The sequence below is a fragment of the Neophocaena asiaeorientalis genome, unplaced genomic scaffold (assembly GCF_003031525.2).
Source record: "Neophocaena asiaeorientalis asiaeorientalis breed wild unplaced genomic scaffold, Neophocaena_asiaeorientalis_V1.1 scaffold629, whole genome shotgun sequence".
Taxonomy (NCBI): Eukaryota; Metazoa; Chordata; class Mammalia; order Artiodactyla; family Phocoenidae; genus Neophocaena; species Neophocaena asiaeorientalis.
The window spans coordinates 771050-792935 of record NW_020175468.1 but is presented as its reverse complement, the minus strand read 5'-3'; the positions used below and the strand labels follow the sequence as shown (position 1 = coordinate 792935).

Sequence of the window (21886 nt, the reverse complement as noted above, 5' to 3'; positions counted from 1 at the left end):
AGTCCACCTCCCCTCCCTGTGTTCAAAGCCAAGTCCTACTGCTTCATCTTTCATTACCTTTAAAATTTTCATAATACAAATATGCGTGAATACATTTGTAAAACTCCAGTGATGACAAAGTACATCTAGTGAAAAAGTAAGAGTCCTCTTCCTACGCTTCTTTCCTAATCCCCTGGTGTCACTTAACAAATGTGCAGGAGTGTGTACTTCCAGTCACTGAGCTGTGTGTACATCTGTGTCTGTATGGATGTTTGCGGGTGGATCTAACTCAGCTCTTAGGTCTTTGGGTAGTGCCTTTCCATTACTGTATTTATTTTTTCATAAACTGAGCTGGGGAATGTGAGACCTCACTTTATCCTCTATATTTATTATTCTCTCTTTTATATTTTCCATCATTTTGTCCTTGTGCTGCATTTTGAGTAATTTCTTCATATCTACCTTCCTGTTTATTATCTCTTCAATGTATCTGATATGTTGTGAACCTGACTAGAAATGTAAATATAAATAATGTACCTATGTATATATGTACTTGTGTGTTTTTTGAAGGATGCTATTTATTTTCTTACTTTGAATAATGTTCTTTACTAGTCTCTCATTCTTTTAATATGTTTTAGAAAGGTGTTTTTATTCTTCCTAACATATAAAACATACTTAATATGTTGTATCTTCTTCTTTTTTTTTTTTTTCTGCGGTATGCGGGGCCTCTCACTGTTGTCGCCTCTCCCATTGCGGAGCACAGGCTCCGGACGTGCAGGCTCAGCGGCCATGGCTCACGGGCCCAGCCACTCCACGGCATGTGGGATCTTCCCGGACCCGGGCACGAACCCGTGTCCCCTGCATCGGCAGGCGGACTCTCAACCACTGGGCCACCAGGGAAGCCCCCTGTTGTATCTTTTAATTATAGCGTCTGGAGTTTCTTCATGGTTGATTCTGATAATGGTTATGAAGATTCCTGGTGAATGTAGGAATATGTTTTGTTTGTCCTGATGTCATTAGAATATACTTAATACCTGGCAAATATGTACTCGCTACAAAAAAAAAAAAAAATATATATATATATATATATATATACAGCAAATGTTTTAAATATATATTGTATATATTTCTAGTTTAGCAAGAGGATTAATGACTACTTATCACAGAAACTTCTGATTTGCTGAATAATGGTTGACTGTATAATTACAGAATATTTTGCAATACATAAGTTAGAACATGGATAGATTTTGCTTCTATGACAATGTAGTTTTAAAAAATCAGGGGCATTCCCTGGTGGTCCAGTGGTTAGGACTTGGCACTTTCACTGCCAGTCACCTGGGTTCAACCCCTGATCAGGGAACTAAGATCCCCCAAGCCTCGCAGCACAGCCACATTTTTTAAAAAATTAAAAAATAAATAAAAATCAAAGCACCTCCGTATATAGATGTAGCCTAAATGGTGAAAAAGAGCAGAACAACTTCCTTCACTTGCCTTCCATTTCAGTAACGAGAGAAACACTCATATTAAACAGGACCGTGTTGTTACAGGGATTGCTGACACTGGAGGATGTGGCCGTGGACTTCACGTGGGAGGAGTGGCAGCTCCTGGCCCCTGCTCAGAAGGACCTGTACCGGGACGTGATGCTGGAGAACTATAGCAACCTGCTGTCCGTTGGTGAGAACAGCTCCCCTTGGTCCCTCAGAGTCCCCAGTCAGTGGCCTCTCTTTCTTCAGCTTCTGAAAGTTTTGCAGTGTCCATGGTGCCCTGAAGTGGTAGATGAGTCTCAGTTCCTTCTCTGGTCCCAGACTAGAGTATAACGTGCCCTCTCCTGAGAGATGAGCCTTTCCTTTGCTGAGCCGCAAATTGCATAGTTCGTAAAATGTAACATTCTTCCATGTTGGCAGACCACAGCCCAATTCAAGAGTCTGTCTCTCTGTCGTTTCCCACGAACAGGGTATCAAGCCAGCAAGCCGGATGCTCTCTCCAGATTGAAACGAGGAGAACCGTGGCCAGTAGAAGATGAAATCCACAGTCAAATCTGTCCAGGTGAGTAAGAGAACCAGCATTGAGCGGCCAAAGGAGTCATATTCTAATCATTCAGAGATGTCACAGCTGTGTATGTCTGAGGACATGGAAGCATAGCCTCCACCGAAGAGCTCTTTTTCTTTTAGTGGTGTCAAGGAACATATCTCTTCTTGGATTTGATCCCTATTTATTTCACCTGGGTCTTGATTTTTTTTTTTCCTCTAAGTTTCTTCTTAGAATTCTCAAATCTTAGAATTCTCAAATCTTCCCATCCTTCTTCCCCCAGCACTGTATCACTACCTGTTCCTTCTACTTGTCTTGCTATGAAATTCAACCTTGCACACCTCTCTCTAAAGAGAGATGTTTTGATTTCAGTGCTGTCTTCTGACAATTGCACCTTCTTGCCCCTTTGGATAATAATTGATTTCCATTCCTAACGTTCACGCCATCTTTGGAGGTTAGGATTTCAACGTATAAATTGTGGGGGGAACGTAAACGTTCAGTCTCTAGTACCTTCTGTTTCTTTCTTCATATATCCTGGCTGTGCTCGAGAAACCTCAGTCCTCCTCTTGTGTTTCTTCTTTGTTCTCACACCACTGCCACACTCATGGCACTTCTGACACCAGCAATTCTCTGTGACACCAGCTAAGTGTCCTACAGTTTAACTAAATTCTGACACTGTCTGCCTGGAGAAAGCATGAGATCCCACAGGTTAAGGGCTCCATCACACAAGACTTCCCCGACCTCCACTTCAGATGCCAAACACAAGTCCATATTGTTACCTGTGCTTCTGACAAACTGGCTGTAGACCGGAGCTTCCCAAGACTCCCTCCTCCTCAGGTTCAATTCATTTGCTGGAGTGGCACACAGAACTCAGAGAAACATTTTACTTACTAGATCACCCGTTTGTTATGAAAGGATTTAAGTCAGGAACAGCCAGGTGGAAGAGATGCACAGGGTACGGGGAAGGAGCGTGGAGCTTCCATGGCCTCTCTGGGTGTGATGCTCTCCCAACACCTCCTTCTGTTCAGCCATCTGTAGGCTCTCTGAACCCCGTAATTTTTAAAGGAGGCCTTATCGCCCTGGGCATGACTGATCATTAACTTCATTTCCAGTCCTTCCAGCAAATGCAGCCATGTGTGAGGGGGCTACGTTGTGCTCTTGGCAGCTAGGAATTTAGCTTAGGCCCCCTCATCTTACATCCTTTAGGAAAGGGAATGTCTCTGGTAAGATGCCTTAAAGCAGCTATATCAGCGATGTGGATAGGTCCCTTGAAGACAAAATAGCAAGGTCAGTAGCCTGAGGCAGGAGCGTGTTTTAGGAATCTGGAGGAAGCCTGTATGAGTACAGTGGAGTGAGTGAGACGGACAGTGGACGGAGAAAGTACGGAGATGACGGCAGTAAGGTAGTAGGTGGAGTTTGGAGTAGACAGGTCATGTAGGACCTTTCAGGGCCACTTCAAGGACTTGATTTTTTTGTTTGTTTTTTTAAGATTTTTTTGATGTGGATCATTTCTTAAGTCGTTGTTGAATTTGTTACAATATCGCTCCTGTTTTATGTTTTGGTTTTTTGGCCGCGAGGCATCTGTGATGTTAGCTCACCGACCAGGGATTGAACCCACACGCCCTGCATTGGAAGGCGAAGTCTTAAAGCGCTGGACTGCCAGGGAAGTCCATGATTTCTTTTTAATTAATTAATTTTTTTGGCTGCACCGTGCAGCTTGCAAGATCTCAGTTTCCCAACCAGGGATTGAACCTGGGCCACAGCAGTGAGAGCCCCGAATCCTAACCAGCAGGCCACCAGGGAACTCCCAAGGACTTCATTTTTTAAAAACAATCAGATGAGAAAACAGTAGGGCATAATATAATTTATATTTTAAATGATCACTTTGTGGGACTTCCCTGGTGGTGCAGTGGTTAAGACTCCATACTTCTACTGCAGGGGGTGCAGGTTCGATCCTTGGTCGGGGAACTAAGATCCCACGTGCTGCGTGGTGCGGCCAAAAAAAAAAAAAAATGATCACTTTGATATGGGAAAAGAATCTGAAGGAGAATATATATATATATATATATATATATAACTGAATCACACCTGAAACTAACACATTGTAAATCAACTATACCCCCAATATAAAATAAAACATTTAAAAAATAAAATAAAATGATCACTTTGACTACTTTGTAGAAGGGAAGTTGAAGCCTGAAATCCAGTCAGTGTAGCCCATTGCTGTAGTATAAGATAGAATGCTTGTCTTCAACCTGGGTAGAGGGGGTGAGGGTTAGTGAGCTTGGAAATATATTTATAAAGGAGAGAAGGCATTTCCTATTGAAGTAGATAATGGGTTGAAAGAAAAATACAACTGAAGGATGACGCTAAGGTTCTTGGCATGAGTCTGGGGAAGAGTGGAGTCGCCATTTCTGAGATGAAGAAGGTGTATGGAGAAGGAGATGTGGGTTGAGAAATCAGGAGTTTTGTTTTGGCCATTGTAATTTAGACGTGTTTGTTCACATCACCTTGGATGCAAATGCTCTGTTGCATTTGGATCTACCCAAGGAATTCAGGGAGAGTTTAGGACTAGAGTTAGAAATGTGGACAGATTGAGATCTCCTATGGGATGAGTACAGATTAAGAAGAGACTTGGATTAAAAAAAAAAATTGTGAGCACTATACTCAATGTTTTGTAATAACCTATAAGTGAAAATAATCTGAAAAAGAATATGTATATATATAAAAATAAGGAGGATTCATATAGATAAATATATTTATATAAGTAAATTCATATAAATATAACTAAATATGTAACTAAATATATTTATAGAAATGAACTTATATAAATATATTTATAGAAATTATATAAATATGTATGTTGGAGTTCCAGAGAAAGAGAAAAAAAGAAAAGAGAGACAGAGATAGGCTATCTATCTCTATCTCTGTATATATGCATATGGATATGTATATCTATCTATCTTATCATATACATCTATACATACTATGTATATATATATATATAAAATTGAATCCCTTTGCTGTACACCTGAAACTAGCACAATGTTGGAAATCAACTATACTTCAATACAAAAATAATAAAAAATTGAAAAATAAAAACAGTAGAATCGAAAAAAATTGCTATATGTATACAAACATCAAATCATTATGTTGTACACCTGAAACTAATATAATGTCGTATGTCAATTATACCTTGATTTGAAAAAGAAGGAAGAAAGATTCTTTTGAGTAGAGATTACATACATGCAAGGTAGAATTAAAAAAAAAAAAGAAGAGCCTTGGACCACTAGCAGTCCGGAAGATGAGGATTTGTGAAATGCATGGTTTCCTAATACATGTACTAGGACCTCTTATTTTCAGAGTGTGTATTTTTGGTAGATTTGGGGTGGACGGCCTGGACTAGTCTATACATAATGTTGTAAGCAGGCCCTCTTGAACCTACTTGGTGAACCACAGACTTAATGTGTGCTAGAGGAGATTAGTGAGAATAGTGAGAAATAAATCAGTACATTCTAGGAATAAGATTTTAGTAACAAACAGAGGATAAATCTGCAGGTAATATGTGGAAGTTCCTCTTTTGAATGCAGCATCTTTTCTATAGTTCGGGGTTATGTGAACTAAATTGTCTAAATGAACAGTAAAGGTGGGGACTACTTTAGAAATGTAGGGGAAACAGAGCTTACAGTGACATAGAATGATAGCGTGATATATAGGAGGCATATCTGGGATTTGAGTAAAGATGAGGAAGGGCAAGTAATGAAGGTGTGAATTTGGAAATGTGCAAGGCCTTGAGGAACTTGGTCAAAAGATTGGCCTGAAGCCACTTGAAGGCCAGTTTTAGAAGCTATTTGTAGAGGAATGAGTAGAGTGTGGACATGGATAAATGGAGTAAAAGTTGGTAATGTAACTTTTATTTCCAGGCTGTTCTGGACTTTGTTAGTATAGTTGACCCTTGAACAGCATGAGTTTGAACTGCATGGGTCCACTTATATGCGGATTTTTTTCAGTGACTACATACTGTAGTATTACACAATCCAAGGTTGGTTGAATCCTCAGATGCACAACCTTGGATACAGGGAGCTGACTATAAAGTTATACCTGGATTTTTGACCACATGGAGGGTCTGTACCCCTATCCCCCACCTTGTTCAACCGTCACCTGTAATTGAGGTATAGTGGTGGCATTGTGAATTTGATCTGTATTATCTTTGGATACGTAGTCTTTCTTTTGAACTGGGTGGCAGCAGTGTGAGCTATAGTTAAGTACATCCAGTAGTTCTAAGCCAAATGGCAGGCAAAACTGTCAAGAGTCTTGGTCCAGGATCAGAAGTGTGATCCTTTAGGACCCCTTAAATGGTAGAAACCAAGATGGGTATGCAGACTTTTGAAAGAAAATGCTATTAATGGCAGGATGTGGGTTTAGGGATCACTACAATGAAATGGGAACAATTTAAATGTTCCATATATACAAGTACAAAGGGTGAATGAAAAAGATGCCAGTTCCCTAGTATGACATTGTAATATAAGATATATATGTACTTGGTCTTTGGCCTGGTTTCTGGCATAGAGCTCCTAAAAGTCTTGTAGCTTCCTGAGTATAGGATCACTTATTTCCTTTATTAGTATTGGTATAGTCAATGTTTGGTGCTCCTCCATGGGCTTTTTAAAACCCAAAGTCTTAATGTAATAATAATTGTAAACTTGGTCACATGCCTTCATCTATTGATACTTTCAGTCTACACATTTTCCATCCTGTCCTCTATCCTTATATATATAATATTTATATACAAATGATTCCCACATTGTTATCTCCTTTCCCACATGGTTAAGACTTTTCTCAGGATCTTCATAGCCAATTGAATTCTTCATGTCTGTTTTGGATATCCAAAACCCACCTGGAGGTTGATATGCTTTGAAATGCACACTTGATTTCCCCACATTGTGAACCTCAATAATAGTCCCCATCTCATTAAAAACCACTACTCACCTATCCAGTGGCCTAGGTCACATAATTAGGAATAATACTTGATTCCTTGCATTTAAGGATTTATGCATGTATGAATGTGTCCCACAGCATTTGGAAAAAAATATCCCTCTGTCTTCTGTGGTCTAGTGCTCATAATAACTTGATTTTATTTTACTATCAGCATAATTTATAAGGTTACAATTACAAAGCAGCCAAATCTCTATTTGCTCATTTTGAATGCTCTAACCTCGTTTATGCCCTGTTTTTACCTTTTATTTTCTTTGTTTACATTATTGTATTTTACCCTTGTCCAAGTGATAACAAACATATATTGGAGTTTCTTTTTTTTTTTTTTAGTGGAAGTATAGTTGATTTACACTGTTGTGTTAATTTCTGCTGTACAGCAAAGTGATTCAGATATATATATATATACACACACACACACGTTCTTTTTCATATTGTTTTCCATTATGGTTTATAACAGCATATTGAATATACTTCCCTGTGCTATACAATAGGACCTTGTTGTTTATCCATCCTATATATAATAGTTTGCATCAGCTAATCCCAAACTCCCAATCCATCCCTCCACCACCCACCTCCCTTTTGGCAACCACAAGTCTGTTCTCTATGTCTGTGAGTCTGTTTCTGTTTCATAGATAAGTTCATTTGTGTCATATTTTAGATTCCACATATAAGTTATATCATATGGTATTTGTCTTTCTCTTTCTGACTTACTTCACTTAGTATGATAATCTCTGGGGCCATCCATGTTTCTGCAAATAGCATTATTTCATTCTTTTTTATGGCTGAGTAATATTCCATTGTATACATGTACCACATCTTGTTTATTCATTCATCTGTCAACGGACATTTAGGTTGTTTCCATGTCTTGGCTATTCTGAACAGTGCTGCTATGAACACAGGGTGCATATATCTTTTTGAATTATAGTTTTGTTTGGATATATGCCTGGGAGTGGGATTGCTGGATCATATGGCCCCTCTATTTTAAGGAGCCTCCATACTGTTTTCCAGGTGGCTGCACCAATTTACATTCCCACCAATGGTGTAGGAGGGTTCCCTTTTCTACTTGGAGTTTCTTTAGATATATTTTTTTAATGCTTTTCTATTTTTTTTAATTAATTTATTTTATTTATTTATTTCTGGCTGCACTGGGTCTTTGTTGCTTCACACGGGCTTTCTCTAGTTGTGATGAGCAAGGGATACTCTTCGTTGGGGTGTGCGGGCTTCTCCTTGCAGTGGCTTCTCTTGTTGCGGAGCATGGGCTCTAGAGCGCAGGCTCAGTAGTTGTGGCACATGGGTTCAGTAGTTGCGGCTCACAGGCTCTAGAGCACAGGCTCAGTAGTTGTGGCTCACGGGCTCTAGCGTGCAGGATCAGTAGTTGTGGCACACGGGCTTAGTTGCTCCGCGGCATGTGGGATCTTCCCGGACCAGTGCTCGAACCTGTGTCCCCTGCATTGGCAGGCAGATTCTTAACCACTGCACCACCAGGGAAGCTCTGGAGTTTCTTTAAACTGAAGTCATAGTGTGGTCCATAGAGGGCCAGCCTACACAAAGGCGTTTGTTAAGTAGTTTCACTCTGTACCAAGCTATGGGAAGATTCATTCTTCTCTTCTTTCCTAGAAATGAGGAAAGATGACTGTCTTCTGCAGGAGGACTTGCAAAATCAAAGATGTCCAAAAAGAATGGAACAATGTCACGAACATAATGCACTTGGGAACATTGTTCATCAGAGCAAAAGTAACTTTCCTTTAAGGCAAAATCATGATATGTTGGACTTTCATGGGAAAACACTGAAATCAAATTTAAGTTTAGTCAACCAGAACAGAAGCTATGGAGTAAAGAACCCTCTTGGAGATGAGGAATCCTTCCTCCATGCAAAGCATGAGCAATTTCATAGTGAAATGAAATTTACCGAATGTGGAAGTTCTATGAACACGAATTCACAGTTCATTAAGCATCTAGGAACTCAGAAGATAAATAAACCCCACTTATGCACTGAATGTGGGAAAGCTTTCATCAAGAGGTCCCGCCTCATTGATCATCAGAGAGTGCACACAGGAGAAAAACCTCATGGATGCAATATATGTGGGAAAGCCTTCTCCAGAAAGTCCAGGCTCACTGAACACCAGAAAACCCATATAGGAGAGAAACGGTATACATGCACTGAATGTGACAAAGCCTTCCCCAAGAAATCACGGCTGCTTATTCATCAGAAAACTCATACAGGAGAAAAACCCTACGTATGCGAGGAATGTGGAAAAGGCTTCATCAAGAAGTCTCGGCTCATTAATCATCAGAGAGTTCATACAGGAGAGAAACCTCATGGGTGCAGTCTATGCGACAAAGCATTCTCCAGGAAGTCCCGGCTCATCGAACATCAGAGAACTCATACGGGAGAAAAACCATATGAATGCACTGAATGTGACAAAGCCTTCCGCTGGAAATCACAGCTTAATGCACACCAGAAAACTCATACAGGAGAGAAATCATATATATGCAGTGATTGTGGAAAAGGCTTCATTCAGAAGGGCAATCTCATTGTACATCAGCGAACTCACACTGGAGAGAAACCCTATATATGCAATGAATGTGGAAAAGGCTTCATCCAGAAGGGCAATCTCCTCATACATCAACGAACTCACACTGGAGAGAAACCCTATGTATGCACTGAATGTGGGAAAGGCTTCAGCCAGAAAACATGCCTCATCTCACATCAGAGATTTCACACTGGAAAGACTCCCTTTGTATGTACCGAATGTGGAAAATCGTGTTCACACAAGTCTGGCCTCATTAACCATCAGAGAATTCACACAGGAGAGAAACCCTACGCATGCAGTGACTGTGGGAAAGCCTTCAGGGATAAGTCGTGCCTCAATAGACATCGGAGAACTCATACAGGAGAGAGACCCTATGGATGCACTGACTGTGGGAAAGCCTTCTCCCACTTGTCATGCCTCGTGTACCACAAAGGGATGCTGCATGCAAGAGAGAAACGTGGAGATTCAGTCAAGTTGGAAAATCCTTTCTCAGAGAGTCCCAGCTCATCACGTTCGAGTGATATCATACAGGGGAAAAACCCTGTTAATGTGGTGAGCGTGCACACACCTTCTGTGGCAGCTGAGACTCCATTCCACAGTGATGGGTTCCTAGCAGATAGGAATGTAGTAGCCCTTGTGGGACAGCCAGGTGCCACAGGTGCAGTGTCAGCAGATAATAGCATTTGCACGGAAGAAAAACCTAATGAATGCGGTGAGTGTGGTAGCACCTTCAGTGATCAATTATGTCATATTTTACATCACAGAAAACATACAGAAGTAAACTGTGATACAGTGAAGGTGGAAAACCCTTGAATAAAACCTTCTAGATCATCCTGTGGCTGGCAAGTGTATACTGAGACAAACAGTATAAACACAGAGACTGGGAAAGCCTTTTGTGGAAAGATAGACCCTATCAGGGCTTCATAGGTCACATACTGTCAGTGAGGACATAGTTGGTAGAAATGTAATGACCATGGGAAAATCCTTCCCCAGAAATAAGACTTCAGTTGGTATCAGAGAGTTTACACAGGAGGGAAATTGTTGGACCTCTGAAGGCAGTAACTGTGGCAGGGTTGTCAGTGGTACATTCTGCCTCATTGGTTGGCAGGGGAAATCATATAGAAATAAAATTCTGAACACACCAACTATGGAATGTCTTTGGCAAAATATCAGAAAATTCATGAAGCAAATAAGCCCTGTGAAAGTGAATCTTTTAGAGATTTCTGTCACAATCCTAACATAATCATATATAAGATTATATACATAGTGTACATTTTAGGACAGTATACCTTGAATCAAATGCCTAATTGATACGTCAGTAATGCTTTAAATCAAAGGAGGGTGTCTGTGTTGCACATAATTGATTAAAGTTATAATGCAGTTCACCCCCCTCGTTTGGGGGACATGGGTCTTCTTTTCCCACCCAGGATCATTATGTTGTTAACTCTTGGATTTCTTCAGTTCTAAATTTATTCAGTTTGTTATTTCAGTCTACCAAAAGTCCTTCAGAAGGAAACTGAATACATTTAATCTGATAATGTAACATAGCATGTTTGGATATGCTTAACTTTATAAATCTCACCTGGAGGAACAAAGCTCAAAATTCATGAATAACCTATTAGCCAAGCTCTTGCCCTAGAAGATAGTTCCCATCCTGTACACACACCACTCAGAAAAACTTTAACAACTGTTTCCTTGACCTGGTCCTGTCCTAGGACCTATAGATGATGTCAGTGATGAACTTAACAGAAAGTCCTTGCCGCCTTTGAGCTGGAAATTTTTTTAAAGCTAGGTTTCATGTCTATAGCAATTTTACCCTCTGGCAAAGATAATCAAAGGATGTGTACACCTACATTTGTTGAAAAGGACATATAGTATAAGGAACAAAGTATCCTGATAATTTCCTGTTTAAGGGACATATCAGAGGGGGAAAGGGAAAGGATTTACTTAATTTTACATAGAAAAAGTTATGGATACTTTTTAAAATCTTTCACATCCACCTAGATTATAAATTCCTTGACAGTGTATAGATAATTGTATATTCCCCAGCACATAGCAAAATAGGAAATGAATTATATGTAGATTTGAAAAATGAATGAAGGCGAATGAATGACCTCATGGACTAACCAATCAAATTTATTTTTGTCACTGAAGGAAAGGAGCTACTGGTAAGCAATTCTCAGGCTCAGTATTATTCCAAGAAACATTTGTTTCTTGAATAGAGGCTCCTGTCAGACTATAAAAAGGGCAGATCAAAGAAGGACTAGGATCCATAGAATAAGCCCAATTAATGGAAGAAAATAACATCACTAAAAATGGAGGACTGGGGAGTTCCCTGGCGGTCCCAGTATTTAGGAATTGGCAGTTTCAACTGTGGTGGCCCAGGTTTGACCCCTGGTCGGGGAAATAAGTCCCACAAGCCATGCGGCACGGCCAAAAAATAAAATTAATTAAAATGGAGGTTGGTACATGAGACAGGTGATGGTGAGATCCCTTTGACTGTTTTGGAGAACAAGCCTTACATTTGTCCACAGGCTTATCACCTTTTAGAGTTGCCGCCATTTCAAAGATCTAAGCTCCTCTGTAGCTCAACGAATTGAGACGTGATTTAGCCTCATCATTCATTCTCTCCTGGGGCTGGGGCCCTTGTCCTCTATTTCTATTCCTAGGGTTCTTTCCCTTGATCCAATAATGATGTATACAGCTTAAAAACAGTCCTGCTTATAAGGAAGAAAACAAAAAAGTGGAAATTTGCAATGGAGTGGCTGTCCCATAATTGAATTTCCAAACTCTGGGTGTGTGAGTAACTCACTACAACAAATATATTTCTGAGCATCGGCACTGTTGTAGACACAGGATATGCTGGTGAACAAAACATGCAAAGTGGTGGCCTTTTCACAGGATGGATTCAGGACAGATGCTCCTCAGTAAAGCTTCAGAAATAGATTCTTCTTCAACTCGGAGTGCAGCTCCCTTCCACTTCTTGTGAATTGCACGTCCTGTCATGGCAGTCACGGCGTCTTTCCCAGTGAAATCGTCCGTCTGGGTTCCCGAATGGGCTGCCCAAGCCTGCCCTGAGGACCAGGTGCTGAACTCACCTTTCAGAGGTTGGCATTCCAGGTAAATGAAAACGTTAATGGGATAGGGAATTCCTGGTCGCCCTCTTTAAGAAAGCCATACCAGCGTCTATCCCCTACTCCTCTACCCCTCGCATTCATAAAAACTATAGCTAACAGTTATTAAGTGTGCTGTTTGCCAAACAGTCACCGTATCATTTATTTAGCACTCTCCAATGTTCCATCTTTGTGTATTTTAGGCAAACGTTTGTATACGTTTGAAAGCTAATTCCTTTCTCCTTAGTACAGGTAACCACCTACTCTACGCAGTTGTACGTGTCTGTCAAATGAGAGTCCCAACATCAGGGTTTGGAGTCTTAGTGGGTTGCTCTACCTTGTGTGTCTCAGTGATGGAGAACTGGGGTCGGTGGTGGTCGTGTTAGTTGGCTGGGGCTGTCATAATAAAGTACCACAGACTTTTTTTTTCTCGCAGTTCTGGAGGCTGGAAATCTGAGATCACAGTGTCAGCAGGGTTGATTTCTTCCAAGGTCTCTCCTCGGCTTGTAGATGGCCATCTTCTCCCCGTGTCTTCACATTATACCAGTTAGATTGGATTAGGACCCACTGTAATAACTTCACTTAAACTTAATTACCTCTTTGAAGACCTTATCTCCAAATACAGTCACATTCTGAGGTACTGGAGGTTATGACTTTAACAGATGGATTTGGGGGGAACACAGTTAAGCCCGTAACAGTGGTATTTGTCAGTGAATGCCATTCAAGTTTATATTGGGCTAACTGATGGATCTGTCTGGTCGTCAGTAAATGGTAGTGTCTTTTCCAGATTTGACAGTTAACAAAGGGTCATATGGTCAGTATCTGGGGAGGCCCACGTGTGTCTGTGTTGAGAAGCTGGAGATTTGGAGGCCCAGGATCCCTGGGCCACTGGGACAGACAATGACTGTTACTTTATCTTCAGTCCTTCAAGTGAGTCCCTCTTTAGGGAAATACATATATACGTACACAGACACTATACACACAAACACATGTATTTTCTGTAAAAGTAGTTGCTCCCTTGGGGACAAAGATAAGAAATAGCCACTATAGGCAAGAGGAGAGATTCCGTTTATGGAAAGTGCTTTAGGCTGAAAAATGAAGTAGAAGCTCTTCAGCTGTTCCTTCCTCGGTGGAGGACCATGGATGCTCGTTGGAAGAGTTGACTTTAGAAGTAATATACCCTGGATGCCTCTAAGAAGCTTCATTCACTCATTTCTGCCCCTGAGTAGCACTGCATTTGGGCTGTACACATTTTCTTTTAATGGTGTTGCAAAGAGTCAGATATGAAGGTCCTGGGGCCTCAAACTCAAGTCCTGATATTTGAGATACAGGATGGGAGGTGAGGGGCCCTGTGAGCTGGGAGGATGCAGGAAAGTCACAGAAGCTCATCATCAGAGAATAATTTGTGGCCATGTTTGGTGGAAGATGAGATCAAGATGATCCAGGAAGTTGGTGACTTACCCCAGAAATCTTTCACCCAGGCTCCAGGGTTTGGGCTGTAGAAAGCTGTGGAAGTGCTAGCCTCAGATCTGCTGCTCTTGGGGCAATCATGGAGCCTGAGGTTTGTGTGTTTCTATCTTGAAAAACATTTTTTTAATTGAGATATATTTGATGGACAGTATTATGTAAGTTTCAAACGTGCAGCATAGTGACTCACAATTTTTAGAGGTCAACTCCGTTCATTGTTATTATAAAATATTGGCTCTATTCCCTGTGTTATACAATATATCCTTGTAGCTTATTTACTTTATACGTAGTAGCTTGTACCCCTTAATCTCCTACCCCTATCTTGCCCCTCCCCACTTCCCTCTCCCCACTGGTAACCACTAGTTTGGTCTCTGTATCTGTGAATCTGCTGCTTTTTTGTTATATTCGCTAGTTTTATTTCTTAGATTCCACATATAAGTGATATACAGTATTTGTCTTTCTCTGACTTATTTCACTTAGCATAACACCCTCAAAGTCCATCCATGTTTTTGCAAATGGCAAAATTTCATTCTTTTTTATGGCTGAGTAGTATTCTACCATATATATATATACACCAGATCTTCTTTATCCATTCATCTGTTGATGGACACTTAGTTTCCTTCCATATCTTGACTATTATAAATAATGCTGCTGTGAACATAGGGGTACATGTATCCTTTTGAATTTGTGAGTTCATTTTTTAGATGTATACCCAGGAATGAAATTGCTGTGTCATATGGTAGTTCTATTATTAGTTTCTTTTTTTTAATTGAAGTATAGTTGATTTACAATGTTGTGTTAGTTTCAGATGTACAGCAAAATGATTCAGTTCCGTATAGGAACTTTTCCATTATAGGTTATTACAAGATATTGAATATAGTTCCCTGTGCTTTACAGTACGTCCTTGTTGTTTATCTGTTTTATATGTAGTAGTGTGTATCTGTTAATCCCAAACTCCTGATTTATTCCTTCCTCTCTCCCTGCGGTTTTTAGTTTTTTGAGAAATCTCCATACTGTTTTCCACAGTGGCTGAACCAATTTGTGTGTGTTTCTATCTTTGTGGAAGAAAGTGGTTTCATGTACCACAGTGTTATAAGGGATGATTTCAGAAGTTCAGGTTTTGCGTCTGTGACTTCGTGGCCATCCTCCAAGGGAGCTCTGGGTAGTAAACTCCTTTAAGGAAGTAACAAGGAGAGGTAAGTTTTATTCTGAGGGTATCTGGTAAGGGAATACAACCATTGTTAAGGTCATGGGCTTGGAGAAAGGCAGACCTGGGTGCAGATTGTAGTCCTAACACATAGAGTATGTTCCTGAGCAAGATATTTAATCCCAAAGCCTTAATGAGAAATATATATATTTGGTCACTGCCTCTGGTTCCTGACACAGAGGTCATGAAACCCTTGTAATTTCCTGAGTGATGGGGGTGATAGGAGCATCTGACACAGAGCTGTTAAATCCCTTGGAATTTCCTGGGTGATAGGAGTGTCTTTTGTTCTAATAAAGTGACCCTGGGTAGGCTCCTGAATGGGGCTGGTCACCAGAAAGGCCAAATCATGATTAGAAGCGTGGAACTCTCCACCCCATCCCTTATACTATGGGGAAGGGAGCGGGACTAGAGATTGAGTTAAAAATCAATTATTCATTTAAATGATATATATATATATATATATTATATTTTATATTTTTAATAATATATTTAATTATATATGTTTATCAAACGAGGAAGTTCCCTTTTGTTTGGGGGGTCCCCAAGACCCCCCTCAGGTTTGATAATTTGCTAGAAGAACTCACAGAACTCAGAAATCTTGTTATCCTCCAGGTTACATTTATTATAGAAAGGATAGAGACTAAAATCAGCAAGGGAAAAAGGAAAAGCCACACCCACAATGTGATTTAAGGTGGAGGCTGTGGATACCATGGTGTCAGTGGACCTCTGCAGGGACTAGAGACTGAAGTCAAGCACTTGGGTGTCCTACCAGGCTGATGTGACCCAGCCCCAGTTAAGCCTCTGGACATCGGGGTTCAGGGAGCTCCCCTGGTTGGTGGTACTCCCTGCCTGCGGTCACACATTTATGCCAAGCAAGTAATGCTCACTACTACATATAAAATAAATAACCCAACAAGGGCCTATGGTAAAGCGCAGGGAACTATACTCAATATTTTGTAATAACCTATAAGGGAAAAGAATCTGAAAAAGAATATATATATAAATATATGTATATGAATGTATAACTGAATCACTTTGCTGTACACCTGAAACTATAACAACATTGTAAATCAACTATACTTCAATTAAAAAATCAGTAAAGGGGAAAAAAAAAGTCACACTGCCCATGACTCCATTGTGGGAGGGCAGCTGGAAGTTCCATGTTTGCAATTTCCCTGGGCTCTGCCCTTCAAGCCTCTTCCCTTGGCTGATGTTAATCTGTATCCTTTAACTGTAACTCACTTTCAGCAGAACAGCTTTCAGTGAGTTCTGAACCCCTCTTGCAAATTATTGTGGTCTTATGGAATATTGTCCCTAACTGCAGTAGCTCTGTGTTGCCTTTTGGGTAATTTCTAGCTCACTAATTATCCCTTCAAGGCCTATACATAAGCTTTTAACTCGTGTGGACACATGCCACAGGCGTATGTTTCTTTACTTTTTTCCTCAAATCTGACCAATTTTCTCTTTATAGTTTCCTGTTCTTTTTTTTTTCCAAGGATTTTGATTTTATTATTGGGACTTCCCTGGAGGTCCAGTGGTTAAGACTTCGCCTTCCAATGCAGGGGTACAAGTTCAATCCCTGGTCAGGGAGCTAAGATCCCACATGCCTAGGGGCCGAAAAACAAAAACATCAAAGAACAGAAGCAATATTATAACAAGTTCAAGGAAGACTTTAAAAATGGTTCACATAAAAAAAAAAAAAAAGGATTTAAACTTTATTATTAACTGTTGTATCTCTGGGCCAAGAATAGTGCTTGGCACAGAGTAGATGCTCCATAAATACTTTTGAATGAATATGCAGTCAATATTTCTATGGGGTTTAGAGCTTTCTTATTTAATTCTTATTTTTCAAGGGAAGGATCATTTTAATCTCTATTTTATAAATGAAGAAAATGAGGTTTGAAAGCATTCATGTGTGTAGGGCTTAAGGCCTGCTATAGTTTCCTGTTCTGTAGACTTTTTTTTTTTTTTTTGGTTGTGCTGTGCAACTTGCAGGATCTTAGTTCCCCGATCAAGGATAGAACCTGGGCCCTCTGCAGTGAGAACGCAGCGTTCTAACCACTGGACCGCCAGGGAATTCCCTAAAATACTTTATTCTTTATAACATTTTAAACACATTTATTAAACATGTCATCTCTTGTAATTCTGGCATCTCTTGTCTCTACATGGTGAATTCTGATCCACCAAGTCAGGGAAGGCCCTTGATGAATGTAATAATATGTTTTATTAATCTTGATATCACCCATATGTGTATAGTGTTTGGCAAATAAGTACATATATGTAGAGTTATGTATATATAGTTCTTGGTTAGCAAGAGGATATAATGGCTACGCATTATACAAATTTCTCATTTGTTGAATAAATAGAATTATGAATGTATAATTGCAGAATATCCCAATAGTGTTTTCCTTCTATTACAAGGTGTTTTTTTTAAAAACTACTTGTATTAATGCAGCCTATTTGGTGAAAATAACAGAATAACTTCCTTTACATGCCTTCTTCCTTACATCAATAGAAGGGAAACAATTTATATTAAACAGGACCGTGTTGTGACAGGAATCCCCGACATATGACGACATGGCTATGAAGTTCACGTGGGAGGAGTGGCAGCTCCTGGACCCCAATCAGAAGGACCCGTACCCAGATGTGATGCTGGAGAACCATAGCAACCTGGTGTCTTGTGGGTGAGGACGTGTCCCCTGTGTCCCTCAGAGAATCTTCAGTCAGTGGCCATTTTTCTCAGCTGCTTAATTCTTCAGTATCTACAATGCTCTCAAGGAGTAGATTCTCAGATCCTTCTCTGCTCCAGACAAGTGTATAATGTTCCCTCTCCTGAGAGAAAAGCCTCTCCTTTGCAGATGTGAAAACTTCCCTCAAAGGTAGCTTTCTCCCATCTTGACATCCCAGCCCAATTTGATGTGTCTAAGTCTTCTGTCATTTCCCGTGGACAGGGTGTCAAGCCTGCAGACCAGATGCATCCTCCAAGTTGGAACGAGGGGAAGAACCGTGGCCAATAGAAGATGAAAACGGCAGTTGAACCTGTTCAGGTGTGTAGCTGATAACCAGCAAGGTGGGTGGCCAGGGAAGTCATATTCTAGTCAGTAAGAGAAAGTCCCATGGCTGTGAGAGTGTTTGAGGATGTCTAAACAACTGCATCTATCTATCTTCCTATATGAGAGCTTTTTCTTCACAGGTGTTTAAAGGGAAATAGACCCCCATTTCTTCCTCTGAGATCAGATCCCAGTGGTCCCTGTTTATTTTACATACATCTTGATTTTCTTTGTTGTTTACCTACTTTTCTTCTTAGGTTTCTTACATCTTCTCCTTTTTTGTCCTCTGTCACAGCATCTCTGCCTATTTCTTCCACCTGCCTTGCTACAAGATTCTACCTTCCTGCTCTTACTCCAAAGATCTTTGAAGGGACCTTCCTTGTGGCGCAGTGGTTAAGAATCCTCCTGCCAGTGCAGGGGACACGGGTTCGAGCCCTGGTCCAGGAAGATCCCACATGCCACAAAGCAATGAAGCCCGTGTGCCACAACTGCTGAGCCCACGGCCACAACTACTGAAGCCCGTGCACCTAGAGCCCGTGCTCAGCAACAAGAGAAGGTACCACAATGAAAGGCCTGTGCACCGCAATGAAGAGTAGCCCCTGCTCGCCGCAAGTAGAGAAAGCCTGCACGCAGCAACGAAGACCCACTGCAGCCAAAAATAAATAAATTTATTTTTTTTTAAAAAAAGAAAAGTGATCTTTGAATTCAGCAGTCTTCTAACTAGTGCATCTTCCTGCTTCGTTGGGAAATAGTGATTTCCCTTCCTGACATTTAACCCCACGTTAAATGCTGTACCCACACCATAACCTGATCTCTGTGTGTTTATATGGTTTCTTAGCTTCTTGCTATAGATTAAGTGTTGGGGTCCCCCCTAATCATGTGTTGAAACCCTAACCACAAGGTGATGGTATTAGGAGGTGGGCCCTTTGAGAGGTGATTAGGTCATGAGGACCCAGAGAGAGCTCTTGTCCCTTATCCCATGTGAGGTGGGGGCTAGAAGGCGCTGTCTATGAGGAAGCAGGCCCTCACCAGGCACCAAATCTACTAGCGTCTTGATCATGGACTTCTTAGCCTCTGGAACCATGAGAAGTAAATTTCTGTCCTTTATAATCCACCCAGTCTATGGTATATTGTTATAGCAGCTCGAATGGACTAAGACTTCTCTTTGTCCCAGTCTGGAATTCTCCAGAGGTTCTGTTTTCTTTATTCCCTCTCCCACAATTTGAACTCATCAGGAAGCCGTGTCTCACTCTATCATATACCCTCATTTCCTCCACCTCTCTCCATCACCTTTGCTCCTTCAGACCACTTCTCATAGTTTGTAGCTTCTTCCTTTTTTTCTTTGCTTGATTGTTTTTTAAATTAATTTATTTATGGAAGTATAGTTAATTTACAGTGTTGTGTTACTTTCAAGTGTTCAGCAAAGTGATTCAGTTATATATATATATATATATTATATATATTCTTTTTCAGGTTCTTTTCCATTATAGGTTATGACAAGATGCTGAGTATAATTCTCTGTGCTGTACGGTAGGTCCTTGTTGTTTATTTTATATATAGTAGTGTGTATGTGTTAACCCGAAACTTCTAATTTATCCCTCCCCTGGCTTTTCCCTTTGGTAACCATAAGTTTGTTTTCTATGTCTGTGAGTCTATTTGTGTTTTGTAAATAAGTTCATTTGTATCATTTTTTTAGATTCCTCATATAAGTGATATGATATCTGTCTCTGACTTGCTTCACTTAATATGATAATCTATAGGTCCATCCATTTATTTATTTATTTATTATTATTTCATTTTTGCTAACCAGGATGTCAACACAAGTGAGAAGAAAGAATATGTTCGTGTGTCACCAACATCAGCACTATGGCCAGTACATAATAGGCATTTAACAAGGATTTGCTGAATGAAAGAAAGCAGCCCTTGTAATTTTTTATTTTTAAATATTTATTTATTTGGCTGCACCGGGTCTTAGTTGTGGCACATGGGATCTTCATTGCCGAGTGCACAATCTTTTAGTTGCAGCATGCGGGCTCTTAGTTACGGCATGCAGGATGTAGTTCCCTGACCAGGGATCCAACCCTGGCCCCCTGCATTGGGAGCACAGTGTCTTAATTACTGGACCACCAGGGAAGTCCCAGCCCTTGTAATTTTGGATCAGGTTTTCCTACCACCTCTATTTTCTCTTCTAACAGTGACTTGTTTTTTTTTTTTTTAGTACCTTTGCACATTTTGCAAGGCAGTATTTAGAAAGCAGCCAGATCTACGTTTATTCGTTGTGAATTACCTCAACTTGTTTGTACACTTTCTGCTTTTGCGACTTGATTTTTGTGTATTGTGGTTTTCCCAATGTCTAAGAAACAAGGAACATTTTTTAAAATTTTATTGAAGTATAGTTGATTTACAATGTTGTGTTAATTTCTGCTGTACAGCAAAGTGATTCAGTTATATATATATGCATTCTTTTTCATATTCTTTTACATTATGGCTTATCACAGGATTATAAGGAACATTATTAAAGATTCTTTTGTACTGAGATCATGCAACCAACACTAAAGATTTGATCCACACCTAAGCATTCACGTTCTCATGTTTTCTAGAAGTCAAGCAAGTTGATGATCAACTGGAGGAACACTTGCATAACCAACGATGCCTAAAGCGGATGGAACAATGCCACGAACATCATGCCTTTGAAAATACTGTTCATCCAGCCCAAAAGCATTTTCCTTTAAGACAAAATCATGGAAATTCTGCAAATTTAAATGTAGTAAAATCAGAACAGAAGCTATGAAATAAAGAACCCTGTGGGGTGTAACAGAGATGGGAAATCCTCTCTTTACAAAGCATGAGCAAATTCATACAAAAACTGCCTGAAATTGGAAAACTCAGCAGCACTAAGGCTCAGTTCATTAAGCATCAGGGAGATCACAGAGTTGAGAAATCCCATGTATGCAGTGAGTATGGGAAATCCTTCATCAGGAAGTCTCGGCTCATTAAACATCAGAGAATTCACCTGGGAGAGAGACCCCCATGGATGTAGCATACGTGGGAAAGCACATACCACAAAGTCCAGGCTCACCGGACACCAGAAAATCCATACAGGGGAGAAACCTTACGTATATGCTAAATGTGGCAAAGCCTTCCTCATTGAATCACGTACCATTTTACCTCAGAAAACTCAGACTGGAGAGAAACCCTCTATATGTAGATTGTGGAAATGGTTTCATCCCGAAGGTCAGTTTCATTGTACATTGGAACAAAGTATAGGAGATGAAAAGTGGTAAGATCCCCTTGGGATGTACTCAAGAAGAAACCTTGTATTTATTTGTTCACAGGCCTATCACCTTTGAGAGTTACCATCACTTCAAAGATTCCATCCCCCCCCCAAAAAAAGATTCCATCCCCTCTGTATCTGTTCAATTAGACATGTGATTTTCCTTATCTTTTTCATTCCTTCTTACTCTTATGAGTGGAGCTCTTATCCCCTCTTCTTATCCAGCGTCTTTCCCTTGATCT

The 21886-nt window shown here is 40.3% G+C and overlaps 1 protein-coding gene across 12 annotated transcripts in view; it reads left to right on the top strand.

Annotated features, from left to right (window-relative positions):
* Positions 1 to 21189, top strand: part of ZNF613 (zinc finger protein 613) — a 45108-nt gene extending 23919 nt beyond the window's left edge. For 7 of the 12 annotated variants that reach the window (XM_024768415.1, XM_024768416.1, XM_024768414.1 and 4 more), the window contains 7 exons: positions 1524 to 1650; positions 1930 to 2022; positions 8617 to 12653; positions 17861 to 18004; positions 18272 to 18367; positions 19844 to 19900; positions 20971 to 21189. In XM_024768415.1, coding sequence (XP_024624183.1) covers positions 1524 to 1650; positions 1930 to 2022; positions 8617 to 10346 — 1950 coding nt within the window. In that variant the 3' untranslated portion in view covers positions 10347 to 12653; positions 17861 to 18004; positions 18272 to 18367; positions 19844 to 19900; positions 20971 to 21189. Of the gene's footprint in view, positions 1 to 1523; positions 1651 to 1929; positions 2023 to 8616; positions 12654 to 17860; positions 18005 to 18271; positions 18391 to 19843; positions 19901 to 20970 lie in introns of all 12 variants that reach the window. The other 5 variants (XM_024768419.1, XM_024768408.1, XM_024768410.1 and 2 more) reach the window with 5 other exon arrangements.
* Positions 21190 to 21886: the final 697 nt, after the last annotated feature.